At 38.7% G+C, this 17938-nt stretch overlaps 1 protein-coding gene across 2 annotated transcripts in view; it reads right to left on the bottom strand.

Annotated features, from left to right (window-relative positions):
* Nucleotides 1-17617, bottom strand: part of LOC135988098 (bifunctional heparan sulfate N-deacetylase/N-sulfotransferase 3) — a 63693-nt gene extending 46076 nt beyond the window's left edge. For both annotated transcript variants that reach the window (XM_065633736.1, XM_065633737.1), the window contains exon 1: nt 16637-17617. In XM_065633736.1, the coding sequence (XP_065489808.1) occupies nt 16637-17617 (981 nt within the window). The remainder of the gene's footprint in view (nt 1-16636) is intronic.
* Nucleotides 17618-17938: the final 321 nt, after the last annotated feature.

Genomic DNA, 17938 nt, shown 5'->3' with positions numbered 1-17938 from the left:
TACAAAAATGATTTTTAGAGCGTTGTGCTTCTCTTCAGAGTTCAATTGCCAGTATTGGAAATTTCCCATGTAGAATTTGAGATCCACTTTATCACGTTTTATATAGTAGTCCCTAAGCTTAGAGGCACCAGGAAAGTGCGTGAATTAGAGGCGAGACGTGGCCCAGAGCAGAGCCCAGGCTAACCAGCTGTGCCCCACGATCAGTCCCGGATTTGCCCTGGCACTGCTAAGGTAGGTGGCAGAGAAGGCAGGAGAGGGGACACCCTGCGCGGGGAGGGGACAGAAGAGGGGGAGGGAGCAGCGGGGAGCCACCGGAAATGCTGTAGCAGTGGCATGGCGTGGGCCTGAAAGCGAGAAGGCCCGAGATTGTGACAGCAGGTGTCCAAGAAGCTGTGACAGCTGCTGGGGATGGGAAAGCAGTTGGCAAGAATTTGGGGTGTTTGGAGGCAGTGAGAGGCAGCATGGCAAGAAAAAACAGAAGGCGGCCTTAATGAAGGTCCATCCCAAAAGGCTGGGAATCATTATTTTATTAGACTATTTTGCTTCTGAGGAAAAACGTATCCCTCATGATAAATTATGTATTGTGGACCATCATTAAAATTCAATGTCTATTCTTTCTGGATTTCCAAAGATTAGCATTTTGACACCCATTACCATAAACATTTAATCTATGCAGGAGAAAGAACAATTGCTTTGGGTATACCGAGTATATCTGAAAAAAATATTTTCAATATCCTTCAGACAAAAGGAGAAGAATGCTTAAATTTTCTTTGTACACTCTCTTAGCAAAGCTGACACTACAGAGAGGGCAAGAGAAGAAAATGAAGAAAATCTTCAGCTTTTGCAGTAACACATTTAGCTGGCAGAGACCATAAATTATAAATAGACCCTAAACTATATAAGTGGGGGAAGGACACTGCTCTACAGTTTGGTGGAAGCAAGATGTCCAAGAGGATATAATCCAGCAAAAAAAGAAAGATTGATGAAACAGGGATAGAAAAGCTAAACTGCTGACAGTACAGAAGTTCAGGTTAATAACATATCAGATTTTATGTGAGCTGAATACAACTATTTCTGCCACTTTGTACAACAGAATTAAAAGGGGGAAAAAAACAACTCTGTTGATTAAGATACAGTAGCTTCAAGAAATGAAATATTCTTTCAATTAAAAACATAAATTCTGATAAGTCTACCAAGTCCTTCAAAAGATATAACAGTTTAAAAGTACCACACGTCATCAGGATGCCTATTTACAAAGGGCCATGTAACATGGTAGAATTTAAAACAGAAAATATGTGTGCAAAAAATCCTTGGAGATGAAATGAAGTACTTGATGTCAGTTACTTACAAATTCTTGTGGTTTACTGACAGCTATATTCTACTTGCAGCAATTGTGATTTTCAGTTACCAAACAGGGATGCCTTGGAGCTCAACTCCAGTATGGGCAAAGCTCCCATTGATTGCTTGGCTTAATTTGGACTCTTCACCAGATCCGTTCGCCTGAGTATCTTACCTGACTTCCTATAATATTAAGGTCCATACTCACCAGTTAAAGTCGTCAGTGCGAGTCTTTTCAATAAGCACTGTTAGCTGGGTAACCCAGTTTCTCTTCCAGGCATCAGTAAGATAAGGTATCAGGCTGGAGCCCGGTTATGTGCATCTTGGTTTTTCAGTGTCCAATGTAAGGCACACTGGACCCAATTTTCAAAAGATTCAGGAGCCAAAGCTTTATTTTATGTGCACAGATGCTGTTAACTAGGTATCTGTATCTGAAGACCACTAAAAAATGCAAAACAATGTAAGTAGCCATTTTGGAAAATTTTATCTCAAAGGATTTGAATCAAAAAAGTGGGTTTTTTTAATCCAACATACTGTTTTAATGTTACTGGGTCTTCCTTTGCAGGTTTGGTGGTTTTCTTTTTTTTTAACATCACATACAATAATGATCTTGATGATGGTCCAATTATACATTTTCAAGTAATTAGGCTCTTTCATCTAGGTAAATCATTTGTACAACCAAGAGATTTAAGAAATGTTTCTGACTAACTTCTTTCACCAGCTTCTCACATCTTGGAGGCTGAGATAGCAGCTAATGAGAATAAGCTAATTATGGCAAGGTAAGTTGAACGTTTTAAATACTTGGTGCCAATACTATTAAATAAAGTAAATAGCATGCTGTTTTGAGGATTCTATATGAAATTCTGCATTATTAGCTTTTAATTAAGCTGTACTTTGACAAAAGAGGTTACTATTATGAAACAGCTAAATGATCTTGTTATTCCACAGTTAACTGAAATAAAACCCTGCATTTCTTTTAATTAAAGGTCAAAAAAAACCCCAGGCCAATTGAAGTAGAACTAGTAAACACCTTGCTGCTGGATATGGTATTTTTCCCTGGATTTTGGTAAGTCAGGGTTCAATAGAAAACTTGATGGTTCTTGCATTTTTGCCTAACGCTTCACCTGCTTATGAAACAGCAACTACGAATACGTAAGTTCTCAGAGTATAACAGAACTCAAAGTGAAAAAAACCCAACAAACAGTTGCTCTAAATGCATTTAAAATCTCTTCATATTTACCCAGTTAAGTTATTGTGGTCTGGTGATCGTTGGTGAACCAGTACAGTGGGAAACTGAGGTTTGTTAGCCACAATGCAAGCAGGCAGGTAGCTGTACTGCAAAGTCACACACACCCCTCCCACTCAGCTGCCTCAGCTCCAAGCACGACAGGCCACCTCTCAGGGTGACAGGAGTAGTTCAGATCCCGTTCCAGTTCACTTCTGGGCCACTATGCCGTGCCTGCTTAGTCTGGCTTGTCTCCATTGCCACCCATCGGCAGTACGTAAGTTGCAAGAGCTGTTCACTGATCCATGTAGATGCTTGTCTGGGTACCACCAGTAAGCATTAGGCCTTAACTCAGGTGCAAATGATGACTTCAGACACAATTATTTTATACCTCTTCACCCCCTCATTAGACAACACATATTTCTAGAGCTTAAGGTCTTGTTTGGTAGGATGCACAATATTTTGTCATAGAAGTCAAAACGATGTCATGCCTATTTAGGCCAACGGTGCATATATTTTATAGTCATCCAGCTCAGAAAGAACAAAGGTACTATCCAGGCTCCCAGTATGATATTCACTATCAACAGCACATTTTCTTCTTGTTTAATGCTTCCTCAAACAGCAGCTCCAGCTTTAGCGTTCACTGCAGTCAACAGGCACAGCAAGCAGAGTTTGGCTGCAGGCTCGGGGCGCCTCTCCAAGCCAGGCAGTCCTGTTCTGCACGGGCCGGCCACCGCCTTCGCTGCGGCAAAGCCTGTGCTCCCTCTTCCACCACGCGCTGCCAGGCCCTGCTGCTTAGAGCCCTTTTACCCAGCTGCTCAGGCTCAGTGCAGCCACTGAATGCTGAAAATACCTAGAAGACTCAACACTGGAAGAAGTTCTAGGCCTAATCTCTTGGCAGCAGAGACCACAGTGGCACCACAGGAAGCTACAGAGGGGTCACAACACCTACTCCATTCTGGTAAGTATGTCAGTGGCTACATTACTCTGTCCAAAATGCCCATATTTTTTGAGATGCAATTTAGATTTCAGGTCTACCTTTACATCCATGGCCTGCATATTAGAGAAGACATTTGTTCCATAAATCTTGGTTTCCTGTAGATTTGTTTCCCAAATTGCTATCTCCACAGCACAATAGCCTACACTCCCTTTCACACTGCTACCTAGGACCTACCCTCCCCATTAGGTCTCCAAAGCATCTCCTTCCCTTCCTGCTCTGCCACACACTCTGTCTAGATGAAAAATGGACAGCACATGCTATCGCTAGCTCCAAGACACAGCACACGGAATAGCCGGGGGCAGGTCAAAATGAGGGGATAAATGCAGAGGTCCCTCTGGAATCTCTGCTGCAGTGCAGGCATTGCTTTGCTTGCAGATCTTATCCCATACTGAACTCCAGGATGCCAGCAGGAATTTAACTGTCTTAGAGAACCGTCCATATCTGTCGCATTGGACTGAAACGGGCCAGCAGGTTCAAATGTCGTTAGATTGATCATAGAATCACAGAACACTTTGGGTTGGAAGGCACCTTAAAGATCATCTAGTTCCAAACTCCTGCCATGGGCAGGGACACCTTCTACTAAACCAGGTTGCCCAAAACCCCATCCAGCCTGGCCTTGAACACTTCCAGAGATGGGACATCCACAGCTTCTCTGGGCAATCTGTTCCAGTGCCTCACCGCCCTCATCATAAAAAAATTTCTTATGTCCAGTCTAAATCTACCATTTTTCAGTTTAATTGCTGGACTGACAAAGGCAAACAGGGACATTAAAACTGCATGATTTCTTTAGGAAGTTGAAGTAAAAATGAAGTGTCAGTGTTGCATACATGGAGTTTCAACAGTCTGTGAATATAGTCTTCTGAAAAAAGTTCAGTTTTACTTTTTTCTTCAGTGTCAGTATCCACTGGACTCCAGTGCCCGAGCCTGGATAACCTCAGACTCACCTGCTGCCGTAAACCCTGAAGCCTGCGCTTCCTGTTCAACAGTATTTTAAATAAACAAGATTTCAATGTTTTGTCTACATCATCAAACAGATGGTCACAGCTCAATAGTAAGTGGTATTTATCTTTTTTCCCAGAGCACAAAATTCAAAGCATTTAAATTTTTCCAATATTTTTTCCAGCATTTAGAGAGTGACCACTGAGTATCAGTGGCTACAATTAAAATATAAATCTGTTACATGATCACAAGAAAAGTCAAGTCTACAGACCAAGGTATAACAAACTGCTATTTAGGTAGCTTGAAAGAACACTTGGACACTACAAGCTACATCTAGAATATTGGTACCAATCAAAGAGACACACTTCGGGGTTTCTTTGGTTCTTAGTTTATACTTTTTCCTCTTAGTAAGACTAAAGCTTCTAGACAAGCACAGTATTTATGTTAATGCTTAGCTTTACATACTAGAGAACAAATAAAAGGCAAATAAATGAAGACTCAAACCCTCTCATTTATATAAAAACCACAACAGAGCTGGTTATTCTCCTTGTTTAGTAAAGCAGAGCAGTTACCACATCACCAGCATGTTAAATAAACTGACTACGCTATGGGCTGGGCAACACACCAGTGACAAAATCCATTCAATTTTTTTGTTTTTCTTCTCCTCATGGAGCCAACAAAAGATTCCTGCACTTCTCTTAATACTTTCTCTGACTAAAAATATCTGTCAACTTTTGACCCTATGTTTGGGTGATCTGAGGCATACTGCAAGCTCTTTTTGTCTGTATGCTCCACCTTTATGGACAAAAATAAAAAAAATTTTGACCAAAAGGATTTTCATTTTCTCTTTCTGCCTGAAAGCTCCATGTCAGCAACAGCTGGGAATTCAGTCTTCAGCATGCTCACCACCTAGGGGTCACAAATATTTTTATCTTCTCTTTATGAGTAGTTCTAAAGTTCCTAAATGAAATTCCCCTGAATCCCCAGCATCAATATACAAGACATGACAAAAAATGAGAAAACAAGGAAGGCATCATTGCATAAAAAAACTGATATAACTCTTTTCTCAAGCTATATTTTTTATGATTATATGTAGTTAACACATCAAAGACATTATTAGAACTTATTGCAAGTGAATAAAATCTTGGACAGCTTCATTGACTCCTACATAGCATTTAGTCTAAGGGATATAATTCAGCAGGAAAAAGAAACAAACAAACAAAAACCGACCAACCAAAAAAAACAACCCAACAACAACAAAAACCAACAAGACTTTAGTAAAACACAGGACATTAATGAGAGGAACACAGGGGGATGATTTTGTTAGAAGTGTTAATACACGCTTTTCCTGCTCTTGCATGAGTGCTCGCATTTCTAAAAGACAAGATTACAGAAACTAGTTCTAGGCAGATAAATACCCCAGCTGGCCGAATTCTACACTTCTGGACTTAAACCAACACACAGGAATCCAAACTGAGCTCTGCATTTATTATAATGTAAGAAATTGAGACTACATCTCAGTACAAACTCCCTGCCAATATTATATTCCTTCCAATAGCATATTTCATACTTTTTTGCCAATTCTAAGTTTTGAAGACTTACATAGTGCTTTTACTTCCTTTTGGATATTAGCTTCTATTCTGCCACTTTTATTGGCTGCTCAGTTTACACTTAAATATCTCTGTGCCTTACACTAAATACGTTTTATCCATCCTCACTGTTTTTACCCTGCAGACATCTGCAGCCTATTGCTTTCTGCTTTGGTCATTGTTACTTCCCACATTGTTTAGCCTTTATTTTTTTCATTATTTTGCTCAGAGATTTCCTGATTATTCTGGTGTCTCTAAGCACACTCTAAATATGTCTGAATAAGCAGTGCAGAACAGAGCAAAATATTCTAGAAACCTCCTCAGTCAGTAAGATGAAGTACTTTCTTCATGCAAAATGATATTTTTTACAGTCAGCCTAAATTTCAAACCACCTTTCATTACAAACTCAGGTATAATTAAGTATTCATTATGGTTTTAGGATATTTTCAGGATTACCATTTTCACCATTTCTGTTACCTTTAAAGAAAGCAGTGAAAAGGAGAAGGGATAAGAGAAATGTTTTGCATCATAAGCCCCCTGCTTTTTATATAAATGCAAAATTATTTTTTCAGCCTCTTTTCCGGTTCCATTACAGTTCAAAGGCAACTCTGAGTTATCTTTAGTCCAATTTGCTTTAAAGTTGTAGCAGAGACACCTGAATTGTTTCCAGGAGTGTTATCACAGAAAGGGCAAGTGAATGGGAGCTTGATGTAGAGCTGTGTGGCTTATTGGCTCCACAAAAATGCAACTGGTGTTTCCAGACCTAACCCGTTACCTCTGCACAGCATGGCAGGGCCTTTGTCATGTCAGTTTACTGGGTAAAATGACTTGGGTTGGAATGAATACGTGGAGCCTTACTCTGTACAGTCACTGCACTTTTATTTGTCCTCTCCACTGTTCATATTTTCAAATGTTTTGTAGTAAAATTTTTGCAATATAAAATGGTATTTATGCCTCATTCCAGATATGAAACTAGATTTTAAGGGGCAATACTAACACATCTCCAGGGCTGTGAAGTATCAGAAGAAATCCCTTAAAGGGTAAATATTTTAAAAGGTTGGTCATAAGGTTTTTACGATCTGTCAAACTTAATTTTAAAATAAGGAGTTATGCTTCTACCTTGTAGAAGTGTTGAAGTTTGCACAGAAAAACAACTCCTGGAATTGGAAATCGATAGCGCGTTGTTATTCCATAAGGGATTAGACAGACACTGGCAACCAACTGATTTTTTTTTTTTAGTTTGTTTTGTAAGCATAACCACCAAGAATCAGCCATGTGTTTGCATTGACTTCTTCCAGATGAAGAGGTAAGAAGAAATGACACTTTCCATGCAGCTGTATTGTAAAAGAAATGAATGAAAGTGTCCCAGTTCCACCCTTATCTTTATCCTTTTGCCAGACTGTGTCTTCTTGATGTGACTGAAGATCGGCAATAAGGTAGGCCCAATTTTTTTATCATATTTTGCAGTTAATTGCTTTGATTTCTACATCTATCTACAATGTATTTTTATTTCTCAGTCCTGCTAGCAGCAGGAATTAGGCAGCAAACTTGTAATCCGAAAAAGCCCAGAACAAATCCTGCAGCAGCCACTAGTACAGTGATGAATCTGTACAGCTCTGTGGCAAGCTGTAGTTGTATTATTATTATTATTGGTATTATTAAAGCGCTTTTTGAACAAAAAGCACAGAACAAAAAGAGCTCTCACCAAGAGAACTTGCAATCTAAGGAAAGTGAAAGACCGACAGGAAAGCTGAGGGATGCACTGCCAGGAGGCTGGAAAGTGGTTTCGGCACATAACTGTCCTTGAATTACGCTGCCAGGCATGACACAGAGTTAGAACCCTGTCCCAGGGCAAGTGCATTAACTTTGTACCATCAACGCCCAGCAAGTGCCTCCTCTTGACTTCCTTTTTTTTCATCTGCTCTCTGAACATTGTTACTCAGTAAACAACGACTGACAGCTTTTAAAATACTGTTATAATCTTGAAGCTTTTAAAAAGCTTCTTCAGTGGAGACAAATTATCCAGTAGATTTGAACACCTTACAGTGCACACTAAGGTTTCAATATGTCTTGACACACATTTAATTTCATAAATTTTGGAATGGCGGGTTGTTTTCATGGCCAGATGGACCAACCCAAACAGAACTAAGCTTAGGTTATGTTGACAATACTCAAAGTAAAGTGTGCAGAATCACATGCATTTTCATCTTATCCATGAAAATATTCACGTACATTCTACAGTATAAGCTTCTGAGAAGGGAGAGAAAGGCAGAACTTGCTAACTACATGGCTGCAAACCAAAAATGATCACTGAAGCTTGGCACACTAGGTATATATAAGCATTTGCATGGCTTTCTTTGGAAGGGGAGCCTTATGCTCAAACATAAAGACATCTTTGCATAATAAACTAAGTCAAGGGAAAAAGCAAAACCAGTGTAACCTACTTGATCTCAGGTGAGCTTAATTGCTTAAGTTTGAAAGAAAATAGCTCTTACATTACGCAATTCCACACAACAAGCAGACGCTATTGGTAAGAGAGTTCCTTCAGCCTAGGGATAATGAAGTATTCACCACTACAGAGAAATATGGGACATTAAAAAACGAAAACAAAACAAAACTGTAATTTTCTGGAAAGATGTAGACAACTACATCTGTAGTGTACATCTGCTTATTTGGGAAATCAACAATGGGTTAATTGAGGTCATGATTTCCTTACTCTGATTCTATCAAAGACCAACCAAGGTCCAGGGACTGTGTAACCAGTAGTCAAATCTGGTGCTAGGGTAGAAGAGCTGGAAGAAAATCATTCTCATCACCCTCAAAGATGTCATGGGATTCACCCATGCCGAGCAGTTTCTGCATTCTCTTTCACAATAAAAAAGCTGCAACTGTGATGGATTTCTCTTCTCTTAGTTTCCTGACACTGAATTCATAACAGGAGGAGATGGTGTTATCCTTTAAAAAAAATCACTGTTTCAGGATTTAGATTTGCGTGAAAATGTAGAGTGTCACAGCTTTTCAATTAAAAAGAAGAAAAGGTTATTTCAACACTGCAAAACTAAGCAGAAGAAAAACAAAAGAACTAATCACTACAAACAACCTTATGATAAGTGATCTGCCTTGTCCTTCTGAGAAATCTTTTGTCTTAATACTCTGGGGCACTCTGCACTCAGCAGTTCAGTTTCTCAGCAGTCAGTAAACACAGGAGAAGCACAGGGCAGTACTGCTCTCCAGAACCCTCCCATGGAGACTCTTCTGAAGTGCAGACTGTGCTCACTTGCCAAGGTGCAGAACTTCCACAGGATTCCTTTAGAATAGAAAATACTTGGCACCTTTTAGACCCAGGTGCATAAAAAGGTAGGAAAACAGATAAATGGAGATTATCCTCCTTAACAATAAACTGTTTTGCTAAGGGTCTCAAAGGCTGCAGCACAGCAATACCAAGTCGTGAAATTCTATATTTAGGACTCGATGAGTCTCCTAGGTAAAATGGAGCTAAGGACTACCACATACAATTGCTTTATTTTTCCAAAACTTGATTTTTCAGAAAAAAAGTCTGAAAAAATACCAAGAAAACAAACAAACAAAAAACAAACCACACACTCCAGCAAACGCAGAACTAAGAAAAAACACTGAACTAACAGGAATGAAGACGGAAATGTGGTTTAACGTAACAGACACAGCACTGAAACTATGAGCCTCCTCATGCTTAAAACTGCTAACAGGAACCGACTCTGCGCTAGAAAGAACATCCACTGGTCAATCAGCGTTTCTTTTACATTTTCAATGTAGAACAAGACGGCTTCAATCCACGGCATCCGTTTTACAGTTGCTATGCTTGTGAAGTATTGTATAGATGAACAAAGCGGATAGTTGAGCCAACTAATAAGAACGGGTAAATGCAGTTACCAGTTTGGCACAAGTATGGCTTCCCGTGTAGGGACAGAGGAGCAGCCCGGTGCTGCTATTTCACATACATTTTCTCCACAGATTCCCTGCAGAGGGCCATGCTCATCCCACAGCCTCAGGGAGCCAGGCAAGGGTGTTTGGGCAAACATTTTTCAACCTTGGTCCTTCCCACTTGTAATACCTATATGCATAGCAACAAAAAGCACAGACGGGGGCATGTGAACACACGAACAAGGCAGCCTCCTCTCCCTTTGCCTGGCAGTCCACAGAGATACGATGTGGAACCTGGCTATTATTAGACACACAGTTACCATGCAATGGTTTTGAGTGCTGTGGATAAGCTATATAATTAATCTTGACACCAAGCTTATTCCACAGGGTTTGGCTGTATCGAGCTCTACGCAGGTGCAGAATGGGAGGAGGAAGCACCCTTGGAATCCCTAGCATTGCCCTGGCAGTCCCAGAAGTGTCGCACCCAGGGCAGAGCCAGGTTTCCTGGACCCCCATCACCCCTCTGCAGCTGCCCCCCTCTAGTCGAGGACTTCTATCCAACTTTCTGTTTCAAACATCAGTATACTTCCAAAAATGAAAGCTGGGCTGTATTGAGCAGCAGTTATATCAGTCTTACTATACTAGAATTCATGGAAGTTGGTACATAAAGCAAATTGCTTTTAGAAGTTAAATGTTAAGATGACTGACTGGTAAAGCATTCTATACTCTGGTAGCAGCCCGCAAAAGATATAAAACAATTTTTGTAACTTGTTTTAAAGTTATATTTTAGTTCTGAGATCTAATTCTCTTCTGCCCCACAGTGCATAATATTCCACACCACTTTATCTGAAATCATTCACTCAAGAAGTCAAATCAGTCTTCCTAGGGCATCAGACAGCTACAGAAGCACCACAGTTAATAATATTCCATTTCTTTGCCTCTTTTTAAGGACAGAATGTACTTTTAACCTACTATTCCAGCCAAGTCAATATAAAACACCACAGGAGCTTCAGGTCAAATTAAGGAAAAAAATATAGGTACACACACAGTAACTGCATAGAACAAGGGCATAAAGGTAATCTGGCTAATGGATTTCGAATGTAAAATCAACAACAGTTCTTAAAAGTTAATTCAAGATGTCATTTAAACAGATGATTAAAAAGTTTTTTTATTCTCTCCAAAGGAAATATTTACAGCTCAGTGCAACCAAGTAGACATGAGCTGCTCTGGTGGTTCTGCAACTGACATGTTTGAGACATCTATCATTTCTTTAGTGATAACCTTCTGCATGATCCTATAGATAAAGAAACAATTAACTCACAGAATTAGAGTGTCTGCAGTGACAGAGACCATTCCTGTGTATTGATAGTTCAGGCTTTCTGGCGTCTTTTAGCCATTCTGCCTTAATATGAAATGTTTGTCTCAGAAGAGAAGCTTGGATATATTTAGGTTATTCCTACACAATAGTAACTGAAAAGGTACATCACTGTATTTTTAAAAATTATATCCGAGTGGTATGCTTTACCATGGGAATTTCTGATTTCTTTCCACGTACGTTACACAGGGTGAAAAGACACTTAATAGGTTTTAAACATCTGTAGTAATTTAAGCTGTGCTGACTAATGTGGATGAATTGGTAACATAGTGAATAAACAATTAGCTCTTAGAGGATAAATCTGTTATTAAACAAAATTATATTATATTAAACAAAATACTAGGCCACCAATGCACTAAGTAAATAACAAAAAAGTGACAGCACTGGCTTTGGAATATGGAAGTAGATTGATCTGACCAAAAGCCAATGTTCATATTTGATCTTAGTCACTCTAGAAGCATTTTATAAACAACAGAAACAAACATACTTTTAAGGTGCGATTCACTTAATGAGCACCTGCCTAAACATGAGCTATTTTTTTATGTTGTCTACTACAGAAAGTTAAGAGGACTAGCTCTGATTCAGACATCGGCATTATAAACTTCAAAATCTGGGCAAGATGACAGAATGTGCAAGTGACAGAGACTAAAATGCTATGAATTTACCATTTCTGGCTAAATCCCCTGCATTTTCAGAATGCTGTTTGGCACACATGATACACAAAGGAATCACTAATATTGTCCAATTCTTCAACAACTCCGATGTCAAAAGACTGCAGATTCAAGCTTGTATTTCCCATGTCAGTGCACATATACTAACAAAACCACTGCCTAAGCACCCACAAAACAGGATGAGAAAAAAAGATATACCATCCCCCTCTAAATATTGGATATGGTTAATATAAATCTTTTTCCTTGGCAATGATGAAATAATAATTACAAGTGTAGAAAAAGATTAGGCTTACATGAAGAAAATGAAGAGATCCCCATCCTGACTTCAATTCAAAATGCCTCTTAGGAAAAGCACACAAAAGACAAGACAATAAAGAGGAGATCACACAGCTAATTATTTGGAAAAAAAAAATTACAATATTTGATTTTTTCATTTGGAAAATGTGATCAACTCTCAAGGAAATAAAGTGCACATATTGGAGAAATGAGGTAAAACATAAGCCCACATACTGCCTAAGACCACCAGCATTGTACATATTGTCAATAGAAAAAAATGTATTACATTTTGCCATATTATCAGTTGCTTTTCCCTTGGAAAAACCTCAACATTTTATAGTCATAAAAATTTCCCGAAGAGTAACTGTAACAAAAAAAGATATTAAATTCACAGACTATCAGCTGGGACAATCACGGTCTATTAAGATAAACTTATTCTGCGGATATCTAGATAGATTTTCTCTGTATGTCCTCTTAAATGAATTATTTGCATGGTACATGCTTAGTCTTCTAAAATACACAAGATAAAATACGACATTGTCACTGCATAAGGGTCTCTCCCACCTGGCAGACATTAGGAGAGAAAAAAGTTACTGAAAAAAGAATGTTGAGATGACATTACAAAGCTGATTTTCAAAGTGAGAGGCAATTAGACTATGAAAATGTTCTCTTCCATTACTTCTATTATACCAGAAGAAGATAAAGTAAATAAAATATGAAGATGAATGGTTATTGTTGATGCACAGTGACACTTACTCAGTATGTTACATTGAAGAACTACATTCTATCAGTCCAGATTTTATACAGTGACAGGCATATATACATTATACTGTAACAATCCAGCAGTCTAAAAATCTGACATCCAGTTTCAAGTTGTGGTGGAGCTAGGATAAACTTCATCTGTTGTTTCATAAAACAATCCATTTATTAGTTTTAGAGGATTCATGTTGATAAACTATGTAAAAAAATTTTTCAGAAGGGCTCTTTACACTTGTGTCCCTGACATTATAGTCACTCAAGCTGAAGAACCACCACTTTTCCTCATTTTCAGAGGTGTAGAAGACACTCATTTTAGAGAGGTTGCTTTTGACTCGACCTCTTCTGAGGTCAATATATAATACTGATTAAAAAAAAATCACCACTTAACTTTATGGTAGCAATTATCGCAAATGCTCAACTCCAATTCATAAAGAAGAGGGTAGTTTAGCCTGTCATCCAAATATTAACTATTCTGGCCACTTATCAAATCTCATTTAGGTATCCGAAGAAGAAATGCCATTGAAAACCTGATCTTACCCGCAATCTGAATCTCCCTCAATCGGAGCTATTCAAAAGGTGCCTGGCCATGGCCCTGCTGGAGCAGGGAGGTCTGATCAGATGACCTCCAGAGGTCCATTCCAACTTCAACCATTCTGTCATCCTGTGAACTGCAATGTAACAACCACCCTGTACTGCTTCAAGCCTGCAGGATATCTTTTGTTATGACAGCCCTCTATTCTAATTCTAACAAAGAAAGAACAGTACAGGCATAAATTCCAAATTGCTCACCTAACTTGTGCCTGAACTTTACAGGTTTAACAAAGCAGTCCTTCTAAAGCGAAGCTAGGTTCTCTATGTGCTCAAGACAGAGAAGCCTTTGTCTCAGAAGACCTAAGACGAACACGGCCTTCTTGAGATAGGTAGTGAATCATTAATGAGTGATTATTTTTGCTATCAGTTCCACATTTACCCTCCAGTTTCTAAGCCCCATCCAATCCAAGAAGCGGGCAGAACCAATCTGTGAGGTTCTCTGGAGGCTGGGAGCTTCTTGAAGGGGTTTAGGTTACCTTGCATTAACAGAACACATGTAGAAACATCCACCTTGCTCAAAGCAAGCTCACAGTCTTACCAGATACATGTCCAGCAAATATCAAACACAAAACAGGTCAAGCAAAATGAAAACACATTATACCCAATTCTATATTGCTAGCATTTAAAATGTAAGCTTAGTAGCAACGACTTAATCTTGACTGCTGAAATCATTAAAAAGTCTCCATTTAGCAAGCTATTTTCACACTTGCAGCACACAATTCTCTGTTACACTCAATGCAGCAGAACTCAGTAAAACACTCCTGTTTAATAGGATGTCATTTATACACAAATATACTTTATAATAACAGATTTTCAACTACCACAAATTGGTTTTAGTTCAGTCCTTCCATACGTCATTGTGCCACAGAGGATAACTTCTTTGATATTAATAAGAATGAAAATGCATTGCACCTGACAGCCCTAACAACATGTTTAATAGAACATTTTAACTTTAAGTAGATGAATAATCAGAAGTGAACTCTTCTTCAGTTCCATGGTTTCAGAACACAGTCCTGTATAAATTAAGTTATCCTACTTAAAAGTTATTTCCATTTTGATATTATTTCTATTTAATTTGACAATTTTATTTTGGAAGATAACATTCTGATATACTGCAAATCATTCTCCCAAAACAATACAGTATATCCTTTTGTATCTGCTTTAATCAAATTTGTCTCAAATAGCCTCCTGTTTCTGGTAGTAATTCTGGCAATTATTCATCCTAACTTATCCTAAAATGACAATCCAAAGGTGTCACTCAAAAAGAAATGACACAAAACATACTGTTTCAACCTGCAACTGTACACCACAGTGAGAGATTTATACAGGCTTTATTTTGTTACCAGAAACTGCTGCTTCTGCAGAACAACAGGAGTTTTGCCAGTGATGTAGGTCAGACCTTATTTCTTGCCTGCAATTTGATTTTGCACTTAGGAGATTTTTCAAAGCATGCTCATCCACGTAACTCAAACTCTGCCATCATATTCTACACAGAAACTCCATTTATTGAGTTTCATCTTTATTCCGGCACTCTCCCATGCAATTTGCTTGAATAAAGAATAGACCTGCTCATCTAGGAGGTTCATCCTATTTTTAATTGCATGTGCAGAGAACGTTTTGGAAAATAGCGTATGCTGTAATTTTAAAGCATAACTACAAGTCAAAAATTTTTGTTTAATGAAGCAATACATGCAAGGTTAGTGCAGCTTGATGAATATATTAGCACTGTAAAAGCAAATATCTAGTTAAAAGTGAAACAAAAATGATCATCAACTGCATGCAGTGCTATTGTTGCCTTTTCTATTCCCCATTCCTTTTTCCATTATGAAAGTTCTAACAAACAGTCTTCCTTATTTTTAGTACAAACAAGGGAACAATCAGCATCTTAAATATTTTTAACTTCTAGACCATGTACCAGTTTTGCAAGGTGATCCCTTAACTATCTGCTTTGTAACAACACTCCTCACAAAAAGAAAGTGAGGTATACAGAAATAACATTAAGGTGTTACTTCTACCGACCCACAGCTACCACCTCACTCAAACAGCACAACAGAGAATAAAAAAGAGCCTTCAGGAATGTACAACTTAAAATGGAAATTGTCAAGTTGATTAGCAGTAGAATAAGCTTTTAAGACCAATATTAATGCAAACCTTGCTTGCAAACAAGAGCCATAGAACAGAGACAAGAAAGGTGAAATGCTGCAACCCATTCCTGACACCTGGAATCTATTTCAGACAGCTAATAATCCAGTCTTATTCGTCAAAATTTACATTAACATTTACTTTTGCTCACCGCATTTACCTCCTGATTGTAAGACCAGCAACAAGCACATTATGTATGAATAGATTTTGGGTGCAGCCTTGAAGTCCTGTGTTGTTTTCAAATGCCATCAAAGTATGTGCCAAGACAGAAGGGATTATCGGACTAGAGACTAAACACTCTGCAATTATTTTGAGTGGGCTGTGGTGTGTGTGTGAAAACACTATCACTCTTACCTCCTTTTCTTTACCAGTTACTTAGCAACTAGTTATCTAATTTCCTTTTGGATGACTATTTTCCAAATGTAGTAAGGGGAACGTAATTCAGGGATGCCCACCAACCCGTTTATGGAACTTAGTTGAGCAGTGACTTGTGTGTCACTTAAGAGAAAACAAGTGACAGTAACCAGTGAGTTGTCTTATTTTACGTTCTTCTCTAGTACAGGTAAAAGCCACGCTGCAGGGATTCTCCTCCAGCCTGGAGGTAGAAGGAATTGCTACATCTGGAATCAGTGACTGCTCAAAGAAAGACTGGCTTCTCTCTCAAGGTCCAAACAGTTTGGGTTGCCACTTATTGATTTGTATCCTCCATGAGTTCCAACTAGTAATAACCATTCACTTTAAAAATAAGAAAAACAAAAACCAAAACCAACCCGCAAAAACCAAAAACTGGTGCTTTGCGTTAATGACCATTAGTTTGTGCACATACTTTACCTGTACATCGTTGGTGTTCATTCTTGTTCCCTCCTTCCCAACGAAGATGTCATCTATGTCAACCAGAATGTACCTATCCAAGGACAGTCTGAGCTTCTTTCCAGACAGGAAAGAGATGGCATCTATGAAAATCAGCTTGTGCAGCCAAAAATTCAAGTTATTGCCGAAGAGCACTCGTTGAATCCCATCATGGAGCCCCAGGTCATGAATTACTGTGGCATGGAGAGCACTTTTAGCAGCAGGTGGCGAAAGGTTTTCTGGTGTCTTTACTTTTGCAAATATCACTGGTTGATAAGCTGTATGATTAATCTGGAAAACTGCCCAGTCATTTCCAAGCAAGGGACCTTTCTCAAGCTTAGAAGATTTAGTCACATGGAGCAGTGGGGAATGAGGGTTAATGCAACAGTCCTTAATACCCAGATTGCTGTGGACATGGAAAGGAAAGCCCTTCAACTGAAAGCTCTGCAAGCTGTTCTCACTGCCTTTGTGAAATCCAATAACACCTACACCATATTCTATACAGTACTTATCTAGAAGGCCTCTGTTCCAAGAGTCCATGTTCACATACTTTACAATATTTTCATACACTATGAGAGCATATTTGCCTTTATTTTTGTCTATAAGCACTGGGAGGTCACCTTTCCCAGGTGCAATTTCAATGTGAAACTGGAATCTGCTAGATTCTAAAATGGTTATTATATCTTGGCCTAATGTTGAGTACTGACTTTCCACAAACACCAGCACTACAAGATCTGTCCTCAGGGGATCAATGGGCTTCATGGTCTTCCTCTCCATCAGCTTGTATGGCAATAGTTGAAGATCACCACATTCCACTTCTGAAGAGATTTCAGAAAGTTCATTTTCCTGTTTGTAGCCATTATACAAGTAGTACGCAGAAATAACTATGCTCACCATGCAAAAAGTGGCCAGCAAAATAACTGTTCTTTGAAAATGTCTGTGAAGTTTCATGATAAAACTCATGTTGTTTACTTGCCTTAGATTGTTCTCAACAGCAGCATTAAAAACAAACACAGATTCTCAACAACTTGTTCCAGTCCTCTGAAAGATTTATGTCACCATTGCAGCACAAACATCTATCTTCCACAAAGCTTTACAGAAGGGTTAATCTAGAAGAAAAGAAAATCAGAGATTTAATTGAGGCATCACAACTGTGAAGTATCATCACACTTGAACTAATAGCGAGCAAAGAAATCTCTGCCAGACAGAGGTTTGGAAACAAACAGTTCAAAACTTTGATAGTTCCTTTTTGAACTTCTGCATTAGTAGCATGATTTGTTCCTA

This window comes from Caloenas nicobarica, chromosome 4 (assembly GCF_036013445.1).
Source record: "Caloenas nicobarica isolate bCalNic1 chromosome 4, bCalNic1.hap1, whole genome shotgun sequence".
NCBI classification, from domain to species: domain Eukaryota; kingdom Metazoa; phylum Chordata; class Aves; order Columbiformes; family Columbidae; genus Caloenas; species Caloenas nicobarica.
Note: the sequence above shows the minus strand (reverse complement) of the source record. Positions and strands in the feature narration are given on the sequence as shown.